Here is a 14,096-nt window from a genome sequence, read left to right as displayed (position 1 = left end):
GAAGCTTCAATAGCTGATATGTATTCAGCTTCAATAGTACTTAGTGCTACGATGTTTTGCAAACTGGAACACCAAGAAATGGCCCCACCAGAGGTAAGGGTATCCCAAAAGGCTTAGTTTCAGTCATGTTAAATCTATCCAGTATCTTTTCAATGTACTTTTCTTGAGATAAAAACAACAATTTCTGCATTCTATCTTTGTGAATCCTCATGCCCAAAATATGCTATGATTCCCCAAATCTTTCATGGAGAAAGCTGATTTCAGCTGATCTTTGAGAGCATCCAAGCTAGTCTTTCTTTTCCCAACTAGCAACATATCATCCACATACAGAACAAGTATGATGGGGCTGCCATTTGTATCCTTTTTCATGTACAAACAATGATCTGCATGGCTGCGTGTAAATCCATGAGATAGCATAAAAGTGTCAAACTTTTTGTGCTACTGCCATGGTGCTTGCTTTAGCCCATAGAGGCTGCGTTTTAGTTGACACACCATCTGGTCTTTTCCAGGAACTACAAAGCCCTTGGGGTTTTTCATGTAGATTTCCTCATCAATGTCACCATGCAGAAAAGTTGTTTTCACATCCATTTGGTACAACTCTAAGTCCAATACTGGAGTGAGAGCAAAAAGCACAGGCAGAGTGGTCATCTTCACAATAGGTGAGAAGACCTCTTGGAAGTCAATCCCTTCCTTTTGTGCATACCCTTTAGCAACCAGTCTTGCCTTGTACTTGGGTTTCCCACCAACTGTCTTTACTTTGCAAACCCATTGGTTTGGAAGAGGCTTTCTTCCTTTGGGCAACGACAAAAGATCCCAAGTATCATTAGCATACACAGATTTAATCTCTTCCTTCATAGCTAGTTCCCACTCATTACTGAATTTGCATGACTTGGCCTCTTTATATGTAAGAGGCTCACCCTCATTTGTAAGCATCACATAGTGCAAAGAGGGGTCATACCTATGTGGCTGCCTTCTTAAGTGTGTAGGCCTGCATACCCAATGATCTACATTCTCAAGAATCAGGTCTACATCTGGAAGCATGTTATTTTTAGCATTTATTGGTTGTTGTAAGCCATTTTCAACATGCTGTTCATGCTGTACAGCATCTTCATTTTCATTTTCAACACCTGCATTTTCATAATAAGCAAGTCTATCTTTCTGTCCATGACCTACTTGTGCTTCTATTTTCTGTCCATCATCATCTGGCTCAAAAATAACCGGCTGATCATTAGTTTCAGCCTGTGGTACATCACCATGAGCCTCATCATCTGAAGTAATAGGTGGTTGCAGATTCTGAAATTTGACCTTTTTCATACCTTCATTAGAGGCTAAAGTACCTTTTAGCAATTTTGCCTCATTAAACACAACATTACGGCTGTGAATAATTTTCTTGGATTGAGGTAACCACGCTCTGTAGCCAAATTCACTCTCATCACCATAGCTCATGAAAATGCCTTTGGTGGATTTTGGGTCAACTTTGTTCCTCAGCTCATCTCGAACATGCACAAAAGCATCACAGCCAAATATGCGTAAATGGTCATATGAGGCCGATTTGCCACACCAAACCTCCTTAAGGATGCCATTACTTAAGGACTTGTTTGGAGAGCGGTTGTGAATGTGAATCGCGGTTTTGAGTGCCTCTCCTTAAAATTCATGAGGGAGATGAGCAGTGGATAGCATGCACCGCAATCTTTCACATAAAGTCCTATTATATCTTTCAGCCATCGCATTTGAAGAAGGGCTGTACGGAGTTGTAAGCTCCCTCTTAATTCCATGCAAGTCACAAAAAGACTTGAATTCAGTAGATGTAAACTCACCCCCATTATTAGTTCTGAAGCATTTCAACATTCTACCTGTCTGAGTGGTCACAAATGCACGAAAAGTTTTAAAAATAGCAAACACTTCACTTTTCTTTTTCAACAGGTAAACCCAAATCTTTTGGAACAATCATCAATGAAGGAGACAAAATATGCAACACCACCCAACGATTTTATGGGCATACTACATACATGAGAATGCACGAAGCCTAAGACATTGGACTTACGAGAGACATCAGAGTAAAATGAATTTTTCATTTGCTTTCCAAACTGACACTCATTACAAAAGTCAAGTTTAGAGCCTTTTCCATCAACCCTCTTCAAAGAGGTAAGGACATCAAGTCCTTTCTGGCTCATATGGCCTAATCTCTAATGCCACAACTCCAAATGACAGTCAATTTTAGCTACTGCAAGAAACTTGCCATTCAAAGCATTACAGTGCAAACAATACAAAGTGCTCTTTTTGGTTTCTTTTGCAATCAGCATGGAACCCTTTTTCAGTTTCCACAAACTAGCACCAAACAGTGTAGTGTAACCATGTAGGTCAAGCTAACCAACAGATAGTAAACTCTTCTTGATGCCAGACACATATCTGACACATTTCAACACAAGCTCTTGCCCATTATCCAAAGACAAGTGTAGAGTGTCTATCCCATCAATGTTGCAAGTATGGTTATTTCCAAGGTATACTTTTCCATAACTATCTACATTGAAAATAGCAAAACACTGCAAGCAAGGAGTTACATGAAAAGAGGCACTAGAGTCTACAATCCAAGTCTGAGTGACACTATCATCAACTAACAAAAGTGCATCAATCACATGATCCTTGGTAATCTGCATATCTTGCATGTGACATACAAGGGTATCATAATCAACTGCACATAATACATTAGCCTCTGTATTTGAAAGCTTCTCTATGACTATGTTGGAGGCCACATTGGCATTTTCCTTGCCTTTGGTTGCCTCAGATACATCTGTCTTATCCTCTTTCTTCTTTTTGTCTCTTGCATTCTTCTTTCTCTCTTGTTTCTTCTTATAATACTTGCAATCAGGCTTCTTATAGCCCTTTCGACTAGAGTGATAGCAAGTAATGTCACTCTTTTCATTTGCTTTGCTTTTGCTTCTGTTTCTCTGTCCAACATTTGCATTTTTCTTTTCAGCCCTGCCTCCTACATTATAAACTGAGTTACTCCCTTCTCCACTAGGCATACGTCTAATTTCTTCATTCAAGATTGAAACCCTCTCCCCATTATATGAGAGATTGGGGTTATTGCTGAGAGAAACCACCGAGGTCTCCCAAGAATCAGGTAGTGTCATGATAAAAAAGATTGCCCTCAACTTATCATCAAAATCCAAATTTGCATCCTTGAGCTGATTTAAAATGCCAGTAAATGCACTCAAGTGCTCAGCTGTAGGCTTTGACTTATCCAGTCGCATATTCACCAACTTGCGCATTAAGCGCACCTGATTAACAGGTGTGGTGATCTCATAGGTAGTTTTCAGCTTTTTCCATATTGCATAACCTATATCTAAACCCTTAATGTTTGTCAATATGTCATTAGTAACACCCATCTTAATGTAAGCCACAACCTTTTTGTTAACTTTGGCCCAATCTGCATCAGACATTTGTGCGGGTTTTTCTTCTTGCAAAGCTGGAAGAAGTTGCAGCCATTTTATCATGAACACAAGAGTAAATGCCTTGGATTGTAGAAGCACAAGTTGAACCAGCAAATACACTGTTGTTCTTCTTCAAACAGTAATAAATCTTTGCTGTTTGTACATGAACCAGCCACCACACGTGCAAAAACTGCAGAAATTTACAAATTCTGCACAAGGCCCCAAAATTTCAGGTCCAATTGTGCATAAATGTCAGCCAATCTGACCCAGTTGAGTAAAATTTTACCAATGCATGAAAAGCCCCTGTTTTCTAGGGTTCAATGCCAGGAAATTTTACTCAAAAGAGCGAAATTCTGACAAATTTGGCAAAATCCCCAATTTGATTGAGGTCAACATGCACAATGTTTGCAATTTTTGACTTGAATGTCGTTGCTAGGCATAGACAGGATTAAACCCGAGGAAAGCCCGAAATTTTTTGGGCTCTAATTTGCACAAGTTTAAGGCGTGTGCTTCTACACGCTAACTCTCGTTAGGACAGGGAAAATTCAAAAATTAGGGAAGTTTCTGATTTTTAAAAAAAGAGACTCGGGGGGGGGGGGGGGGGGGAAGTGAAGGGTCCGCTGACCCGTCACATCATGCGTGCTGCCCGCCGCCTGTTGGTCGCATTGGTCTCGCTTGGTGTCCATGTGCCTTTTGCCGTTGGTCATAGGTTCCTGCAACCGTCGCTTGTTACTGCCCCATCGCTTGCTGCCACACCTTGCTTGCTTCTGCACACTCAGTCGCTTGCACGCCACATGCTTGCTGGTCACTGTGAGCAGTCTTCTGCTTGTCTTCTGCTCAGCTGCCGGAACTTGACAACTAGTGCTAATCACAAGCAGTCTGTTGGACCTGTTAGTTTCAATGATGAGTGATTGTCAGCTTGTACCTTTAGCTTTGATACCAGTTGTTGATCGTTGGAGCTTAGTTGGAGCAGTGAGAGCGATGAAGAGGGAGAGAGAGTTGCATACATACACATGCGCATGCAGATATTGTTTCTGGGAGGTGGAGCGAGCTGCTTGTGGGTGTTACACGTAGTTTTGGGTATTTAAAAGTGCTGCTTTTGGGGAGACATACACGTGTGCACACAGTCTTGGAGATGGAGCAAGCTGCAGTTTATGGGTCTTTTGCATGGTTATTGGTAAACATACATTGGTAGGTGAATTGGGTAGTCGGCCTCTAACAACCCCCAAGACAACACCACAGGATAAAGAACGAGGATCTTCCCTTAACAAAACCCACGAAACAACACCACTAAACACATGATCCAAAATTCTTGATCACTCACTCCTCACCGAGACTTTAACTCAATACTTATATTCAAACCTTCAAGCTTAGATTTTACCACTTTTAGAGAGAATCTGACACTGAAACAACCATAGTTGAGACTTTGACAACACGAGCTTTTAGATTCACAGAACTCCTATCTTTTAGAGATGGCAATCCCATGCAACAAACGGCCCCACAAAGCGTGGTTGCCTCAATTAGTGTAAAACCAGTTGTAGATCCTTTTTGTTCTTCTTTTCTCAGAGCACACATAAACACAACCCAAATACACAGGTAACTAAAGCTTTATATGGCAAATTTTCATACCAATTCAACGGCTACAAGCATGTAACTGTTGTAGACATTCCATTACTGTATCAAAACAAAGTTTGCACAGATATAGCAATGGAAAATCATGATGACTTTCATGGGAAACCAAGTTGGTGACGTAGATGTTGTTGAATTTACCTGTTTCCTCATAGAGCATAGAAATTGCCTCAGAGCATTACATAGAACAGCTCATAACTTTCTAACCAGATCTCGGATCACCGAGCTTCAATAAGGAAAGTTGTAGCTCTCTTTCCAATCTATAACTCTTCAGAACAACTCAGATTCAAATTCCTTGATTTGCTATCCTGAAACAGCTCTGCACAGTCTGCAGTCCTAAATTTCTGCATGCTTTATATAGCAAACACGACTACTCTGTACCAAAAGCACAAACTTGCAAATGGGAAGACACATTCTTTGACTTCAGATTGTCATTTCAGCATACCAGCAGATACATCTCACAATATCTTGCATTGATGAAGAGTTGCGGGAGCTTCAAACTTTATGACTCCAATCCATTATTTTATTGGCTGCAAATCCTTTCAGATTTCCACTAACTCGAATCCATGCATTCAACATCTGCCCATAACACATATTTTCGGCCATATACCCAGTTTTAGATGTAGAGATCCTTTACTTCCATGTTGACGGGAAGCCTCACACAACAACTAACATTTATTACTCTCAACAACCCTTTGATGTTTTTCACTCATATCCATACGTCAGAACTGATATGCGAACTCTCTGCCCCACGGAGTAGTAGAAGAAAACAATATAAAAAGAAGACTCTTATTATCCTCATTTGAAAATTGAGAACTCGCATTAGCCCATTGACTTCAGCAGCCTTGCCATCTTGCTCCTTGGCTCCAATAACTTCAGCTTCACAATCGCTTTCTTTTGACAATTTGTTCTTCTTTTGAGCTTCATATTTCTCCCTTTTTCAGCGTGCAAGATTCTTCTTCTCCCTCCCTCTCTCTTTCCCTCTCTCTCACGTTGATTGTCTTGTGTCGAACCCTCTTCTCCTTTTTTCAAAAAGCTCCTCATGTTTTTTTTGACTATTTTACTAAGCTGCCCTGCTTCTCCTTAGTTGTTAGATGGCAAACATGTCCCTTGTCACGTAAAATTCTACTCGAGGACTGAAAATTAGAAGCAAGAATACATTTCCTTCTCTTCTTGCATGAGGCGTGTGTCTCAAAACTGAAATATCACAACCACGTATCGAACATGCATCGTATCACCTGGGATTTTCATTTATCAATCCGACTCCCGCTACGGGTAAGTGTTAGAAAGACCAAAAAATGATATTTGCATGTGTTTCTCCACTTGACTTCACGTAGCATCGTGTCCTTGGTCGCTCATTTTCACTCACCATGATTAGCCACCCCCATGGTTTGAAACACAAAGTGTGAACAAACCTTTATTACGAGCTTTGAAAACATTTGACAAAGACAAACATATTTTTTTGAAAATCTGCCTCATAGAGCACTGCATAGAATAGCTTATAACTTTCTAACCAGATCTCGGATCCCTGAGCTTCAAAAAGGAAAGTTATAGCTCTCTTTCCAATCTATAACTCTCCAGAACAACTCGGAGTCAAATTCCTTGATCTGTTGCCTTGAAACAACTCTGCACAGTCTGCAATCCTAAATTTCTTGCATATAGTCCAGTTCAAACATCAATCTTTCAGAGATCATTACCGTCACATTCTTGCTCGGATCAACACTAAACTTGATAGAGACCTTTAATAGGTGTCAAAGCACACTTTGAATATGCTGTCCATCATTTACAACCATCTGATCAACACCAAATTTTAGAAAATTGAATCTGCCCCAAACAATAAATTGGAAGCAACCTACTTTATGTATAGTATGTACATTACTTACATCCTCTTTATGCATATATATTTCTTTAGATAGAACTCATTGATTCTATTGTTGTAAATAGTCCCATCTAAATCTTGTAGCAAGTAAGTGCCATTTTCAAACTTTTGCTTGATGAAGAAAGGTCCTTCCCATCTAACTCATAACTTGGTTTTAAAAGTGGAGTCCAAGCTACGGCCATATCTCATAACCAACATTCCCTCTGTAGGATTCTTCTTCTTCAATTGTGTATTAAACCATTCCTTTCTCTTCACAATTTATTTTTCATAACAATTCATTGCTTGTTGCCTATCTAACTGTAGGGTATGTAAGTTCAGTCCTCTGTCAATTCCCAATTCTGTTTGATTCAATTGATGCTTTCTTACAAACTCCATCGTAGGGAAGATGACATTCATAGGTAATAAAGCATCTTGACCATATACTAACTGAAAAGAGGTGAATCCTGTACTTGTCTTTTGCATTGTTTTACAAGCCCGCAAAGCTTGATGTAGATAGTTGTCCCAATCTTTAGGATGATCTTCCACTAGCTTAAAGAGAATCTTCTGTAATGTTCTATTGAATGCTTCCACCAGTCCATTGCATTGAGGGTAATAAGGAGTAGCAAATCTGTGTTTCAAGTCTAGTTTCCCAGTTAATTCTCTCAATAGCTTATTTTTGAAACCAAGACCTTGATCTGTCACTATTTCTAGTGGTATTTTAAAGCTGCAGCATATGTCCTCCATGAGGAACTGAGTTACATTCCCTTTCTTGCAATTCCTTGTAGCCTTAGCTTCAAGCCATTTGGTCATATAATCAATTGCAGTAATGATATAAGACTTTTCTATTTTTGTACTAGACAAAGGTCTAATAAAATCCAAACTCCACTTCTCAAACGGTTCCATAGGCAACAATGGCTTCAGTAGGTTCTGAAATTAGTACCCTTTTTGCATATGATTGGCAAGCATGACAACTTTTACTCCAATGAGCAATATCAACACTTAGACTAGGCCAAGTAAGTCCTGCTAGCAGAATTTTCTTTTTGGTAAGCTCAAAACCAAAATAACCACCACATGCTTTCTCATGATAGGAAGATAAACAAACATGAATCTCACTAAGGGACTTCTCGATTTTCAGCATCCATAATGACAAAACCCAATCCTCCCTTTCTCAGCACTCTTTTGTAACTGCCATAAAAAAACAAGGTAGCATCTTTATCCTTCATCTCATGAATTTGTGGATGCAGAATCAGTTTCCGTCTTATAACGGCTGCACTTTCAACAGGTTCTTTATAAGTTAAGATATAAGCTAAGTTAGCTCTTACAGTATCCTCCTTCAAACATGTAAATTCAAATTCTTGCAAAGCCAATAGTCACTTAGTAACTCTTGGAGTATTTTCAATAGATCGCAAAACCTGTGGAAGCAACTGGGAACCAGTAAGTACTACAAATGGTTTTTGAATCAAGTATGATTTCCATCTTTTAACTGCATATACCAACCTCCATACCAACAATTCATCTTTCATCCAAGCTTTTTCAATCGCTCCAATGGATCTGCTTATATAAAATACATGCCTCATATAAGACATCCTCTTTCCCTTTTACATTAAAATGGCTCCCACTGTATTTTTCCCAACAGTGATACTAGTGAAGCATCCCCATGTGGTAATGAACGTTGTTTTCTTTTGAACTTCTTTTGCTATTTTGATTTGGAAATATTCAGAGTATCCATCGCACACACTATAAAATTCATGACCAGCCACTTGATCCAAGATCTCATCTTGAAACGGAAGAGGATAGTAGTCCCTCTTAGTAGTTGCATTAAGAGGCTTGAAATCAACACATACTCCACTTTTCATTCTTCTTTGGTCTGATTACAACATCAGACACCCACTTTGCATCATCAATAGGATAGATAAATTCAGCATCAAGCAACTTTTGAATTTCAGCTTTAAATACATTTTCCTGAATTGTACAAAGTCTCCTAAGTTTTTGAGCCATTAATTTATACCCTTCTTTCAATTTAATATGGTGCATAATGCTATTAGTACCCCTCAGTTGGTGGGTATTTTTGAAAAATGGTTGAATATTCATCTCTTTCATCATTAGTCACGTCATTTCCTAGCATATTCATAAGCTTAGATAGTCCATCATTCATTTCAGGTTGTTGATTACATGTTTCTTGCATGAAATCTGTACTTCTTGCAACAATATTTACCACGTTTTCCTCTCTTTTTGAACCTTGGATTGACAACTTGAAGAGGTCAACATCCCTAGAGAGTAGGCTAGCTTCCCATTCTCTATCTTCCTCATCAAGGCTATAATTTTCTGAATCACTACTTCCATCACCTCCAACATCACTTTTATGTCCATTTTGAATGACGGACCTTATTTTCATATCAAAGATCACTCTCTTATGAACTGGCTTTTCTAGATAGAGTTCCAATTGATCTCTATACGAGTCTTGTCTTGATCTCATACTAATCAACTACGGTCGTCCCAAAATGAGAGGTTCCAAGTTTTGCAGCCATAACATAGAAATCCAAACATGCTCTTTGGCATCCAATGTTGATCTCCAAGTTCTCAATGACTCCCAAGCATTTCACTTTTGAGCTATTTGCCATTTTAACCTTAAACAGTGACTTCCCTGTCATTTTAAGATGCATTTGCAACATTACTTTTTTAGTGATTACACAAACTTGCGCACCACCATCAATATAAACTTGATCAATTTGCCTTCCATATTTCGATGCGTCCATGACATGTATAATGTCTTTCACATCTGATAGGTATACCACTTCAACATGCCCAATTTGGGTTTTTTCTTTCCTGATGCTAACTAAACCATGCCTTTGCCTCCTCAGAGATAAGTTCATCTGCAGTAGCTGACCATATGTAACATAAGCCTTTTTACCTTTTAAATCCTCAAGCAGGTTGTAAGGAACTTGATTGACTCCCAAAGCAAAGTTTCCCATTTGAATCCTCCTTCGTAGTCTAGCTTTCTTGCTAGTTTCTGAATCATCCGCAACCTGTTTTTCTTTTTTAATCCTTGCTACCCTTTGAGTTTCAGTTTCAGTATCCCTTTCTCTAACTCTCTTATTAGCTAGAACATCTGCATTTTTCCCCATCATTAGATGTGCTGGTTTCGATCAAATTCATACCCGATGTGCCTTCATTAGGTTTTCTTACCAACTGTTGCCTAGCTGGTTCAAGTGGCCTTTGTTCCTGTTGAGATCTAGCATCTTGCCTAGCATTCCCTTGTGACATGGGATACATCTTCCCTCCTGTTCTTGGATAAGGGCAATCAGGAGTAATATGATCTCTCTCCTTGCAATTAAAGCATTCAAAGTTTTCCCATCTATTTCTTGGAGGTCCTCTAAATCTAGGTTGCATTTGAGGCTGCTTTGTCTGCAATAGGCTCATATTCAAATTCGGATTTGCCAATTGTTCTTGCAGTTTATTAATCACATCATCATCAGCTTTCCTATGGCCTTGTTGAGTCCCATTCTCCCCTCTTTCAAGTGCCCCATGAAGATTCACAGCTTGCTGTCCTGCATTTCTTGCAACATTGCCAACTTGATTAGGCGGTAAAAATGCATGCACAACAATACCTCTTGATTGATCCAACCTCAATTGTATTTTCCTTAGCTTTTCTTTGGCTATTTTGACTGCATCTTTGTATGTATCAGGGTCTTTGATCATATTCTTTTCTCTAATTTAAGATTTAAGCAATGAAACAAACTTGTTCTTTTTCAAGAACATCATTGGAGGTTGCTTCATACTCTGTGTAATTTCTATTCATTTTGCTTCAAATCTTGCAGCAAATTTAGATACTTTCTCATTTTCTCCGTGAAACATTATCTCCAAAGATTTCCATAAACTCTTAGGAGTTTGCTTATTACAAACCTTGTAAGAAACTCATTTTGACTTTATTCCAATTTGCCCTTGTCTCTTCATTCAGTAAGTTCCACCATAATCTTACAGATCCTTCAAGTAGCATGCTGATCATTCGAAGCTTATGTGCATCAGTGTCCCTTCGATCTTGGTAAGCCATTCACTCCAATCTCTTGATAAACTGATTAGCATCCTCATTTTCAGTACCAAAGAATGGTTCATATCCAAAAGTTGCCATGTTTGAGTTTGTGTATAGGTTGGCTTTCAAACCATATACTTCCCAATTGATAAAATCAACAAGAGATCTTCAACACGGGAGATCCTTAGTGGGGGATATCAATCTATGGTAGGTGAATTGGGCAGTCGACCTCTAACAATCCCCAAGACAACACCATAGGATAAAGACCGACGAGGATCTTCCCTCAACAAAACCCATGAAACAATACCATTGAACACATGATCCAAAATTCTTGATCACTCACTCCTTACTGAGACTTCAACTCAATACTTACACAGTTCAAACCTTCAAGCTCAGATTTTACCACTTTTAGAGAGAATTTGACACTGAAACAACCATAGCTGAGACTTTGACAACATGAGCTTTCAGATTCACACAACTCCTATTTTTTAGGAATGACAATCTCATGCAACAAACTGCCCTACAAAGCGTGGTTGCCTCAATCAATGTAAAACTAGTTGTAGATCCTTTCTGTTATTCTTTTCTAAGAGCACACATAAATACAATCCAAATACACAGGTAATCAAAGCTTTATACGACAAATTTTCATATCAATTCAACGGCTACAAGCTTTTCATTGTTGTAGACATTCCAATACTACATCAAAACAGAGTTTGCATTGATATAACAATGGAAAATCATGATGACTTTCATGGGAAACCAAGTTGGTGATGTAGACGTTGCTGAATTCACCTGTTTCCTCATAGAACATTACTTAGAACAGCTCATAACTTTCTAACCAGATCTTGGATCACCGAGCTTCAAAAAGGAAAGTTGTTGCTTTCTTTCCAATCTATAACTCTTTAGAACAACTCAGAGTCATACTCCTTGATCTGTTGTCCTGAAACAGCTCTGCACAGTTTGCAGTCCTAAATTTCTACATGCTCTATACAACAAATACAACTACTCTTTACCAAAGGTAGAAATTTGCAAATGAGAAGACACATTCTTTGACTTCAGATTGCCATTTTTAGCATACCAGTAGATACATCTCACAATATCTTGCATTGATGAAGAGTTGCGGGGGACTTCAAACTTTATGAACTTTGATCCATTATTTTATTGGCTGCAAATCCTTTCAGATTTCCACTAATTCGGAGAGATCCTTTAAAAACTCCTCACGTTTTTTCTTTTCCCCCTATTTTACTAAGCTGCCCTTCGTTTCTCCTTAGTTGCTAGATGGCAAACATGCCCCTTGCCACGTAAAATTCCAGTCGGGGACTCAAAATTAGAAGCGAGAACACATTTCCTTCTCTTCTTGCATGAGACGCGTGTCTCAAAACTGAAATATCACAACCACGCGTCGAACATGCATAGTACCACTTGGGATTTCCATTTATCAACCTGACCCCCGCTACGGGTAAGTGTTAGAAAGACAAAAAAATGATATTTGCATGTGTTAGCCCAGTTGACTTCACGCAGCATCATGTCCCGGGTCGCTCATTTTCACTCACCAACGTGCTACTTTTGTGTTTCTAGAATTCATGCTACTTGATTTTAGAAAGGTGCTTTATGTGTTATATGCCAGATTAGTAGCATGAGCTTGCAGTTGCAGCAGAAGTAATTAGTGCTCATATGTAGAGGTGAGAATGATTTCGGCTCCTGTGGAGGTCTTAGGCCTACAGTTTCTCCTTTGTTGTGCTGATCTGAGTGGTATCTTGACCACCTAGCAAGTTGAAACACTGAATTCAAGAGTTGGTGATACAGTAAGGTGTGAACTACTACTATTCACATGATATCAAGCTCTTGTTATATGTACTTTTTAAAGAGATCATGTAAATTACATATTCTACCTTTTTACAGAATCAATGGTGAGTTCTTTTTGCTAACTGCACATACTTGTGGCCTCAAGTGCATTCATTTGTCTTGGGTTTCTTCCATCAGATAAGAGGGATATTTCTACTAATATATGTATCCACATCTCTTTCCAGGTACGGTTCAGGAGTTTTTGAAAGCATCATGAGAAAGGCTGAGAAAGGTGGAAACCTATCTTTACTATTGTGGTCATCTAAGAAGATATTGTACATAAGATAGTTTGCCGTGAGCAGATGCTTTGGAACTGACATGCACTGTGAAGTGACTAAAGGTGGAGTGGACAAGTTACTATTTCAGGCCTGTCCATAGGAACATTGTACAAGGTGCTTCATAAATTAAGCTTCAGGCTAGGTTCCCAGTTCGGTGAATAGAAATTTAACATTTACACGCAGTCTAGTAAAGGCTGAAGCTGGTGGGTTCTTGAATGGTCTCCTTAACACGATCATTTACTGTCTCAAGGATCATTAAGTTCATGCAGTTGTACATTTGCAATTAGCTTGATTATGCAGTCTGCAGTCTGCATGCCTTTGATTTTTATGGGATTGTCTGTGTTGGAGTGTGGTTAGGTAGGATAGTGAAACAGTGTTAAACTCATTTTAATTTATTCTTTGGGCTATCGACTTGTTGATTCATAATGCACAATAATCAAAACTTGTGTTTTATTCAGCTAGCATACTTGGCATTGATTGGCTTTTCTAGTCTGAGAGGAGAGTGTGTTTGTATAACTCTAGCTAGCATACTTGGTTTTTGATTGGCTTTTCAGACTGAGAGGAGACAAGTCTTTGTGTAACTCCAGCTAGCATGCTTTGTACCATATTTGAAGTTTTTATACGGATGTGATTTTTTTTGTAACAATACGACGGTTTCATAATGTAAAACCATTTGGAACACAGTGACTTCAGGCACCATTTGGAATCCAATGACTCACAAGTATTTGATGAGGCAAAACCAGTCAGATGCCTCGTGACTAATGTTGCAGGTCCTGTTGCTCGTCTTTAATGTATCGGCTTGGATACTAAGGACCTTACTTAGTGGGCCTACAATAATCAGGACACTGACATAGTAAACAGGCTTGAGACTGTTTGGAAATTGAAGGAACAATGCAAATGTTTACTGGCTTAACTCTGAAACTCTTCAAGCTGGATAGCTGGAAGGCATGCTGGGAGTATGATTGGATGATTGTCACACTAGTTTAGTTTCATAATGTGGACATGAATGATATTCCTACTCA

At 39.0% G+C, this 14,096-nt stretch overlaps 1 protein-coding gene across 1 annotated transcript in view; it reads left to right on the top strand.

Annotated features, from left to right (window-relative positions):
* Nucleotides 1-13,479, top strand: part of LOC148017856 (uncharacterized) — a 42,347-nt gene extending 28,868 nt beyond the window's left edge. The window contains exon 4 of the mRNA XM_087661772.1: nt 12,982-13,479. Within this exon, the coding sequence (XP_087517898.1) occupies nt 12,982-13,002 (21 nt within the window). The 3' untranslated portion in view covers nt 13,003-13,479. The remainder of the gene's footprint in view (nt 1-12,981) is intronic.
* Nucleotides 13,480-14,096: the final 617 nt, after the last annotated feature.

This window comes from Lygodium microphyllum, chromosome 21 (genome assembly GCF_053477565.2).
Source record: "Lygodium microphyllum isolate KBCC chromosome 21, Lygodium_microphyllum_v1.1.10, whole genome shotgun sequence".
In the NCBI taxonomy this organism is placed as follows: domain Eukaryota; kingdom Viridiplantae; phylum Streptophyta; class Polypodiopsida; order Schizaeales; family Lygodiaceae; genus Lygodium; species Lygodium microphyllum.
The sequence above is the reverse complement of the archived record's forward strand: the minus strand, read 5'-3'. Positions and strand labels throughout refer to the sequence as shown.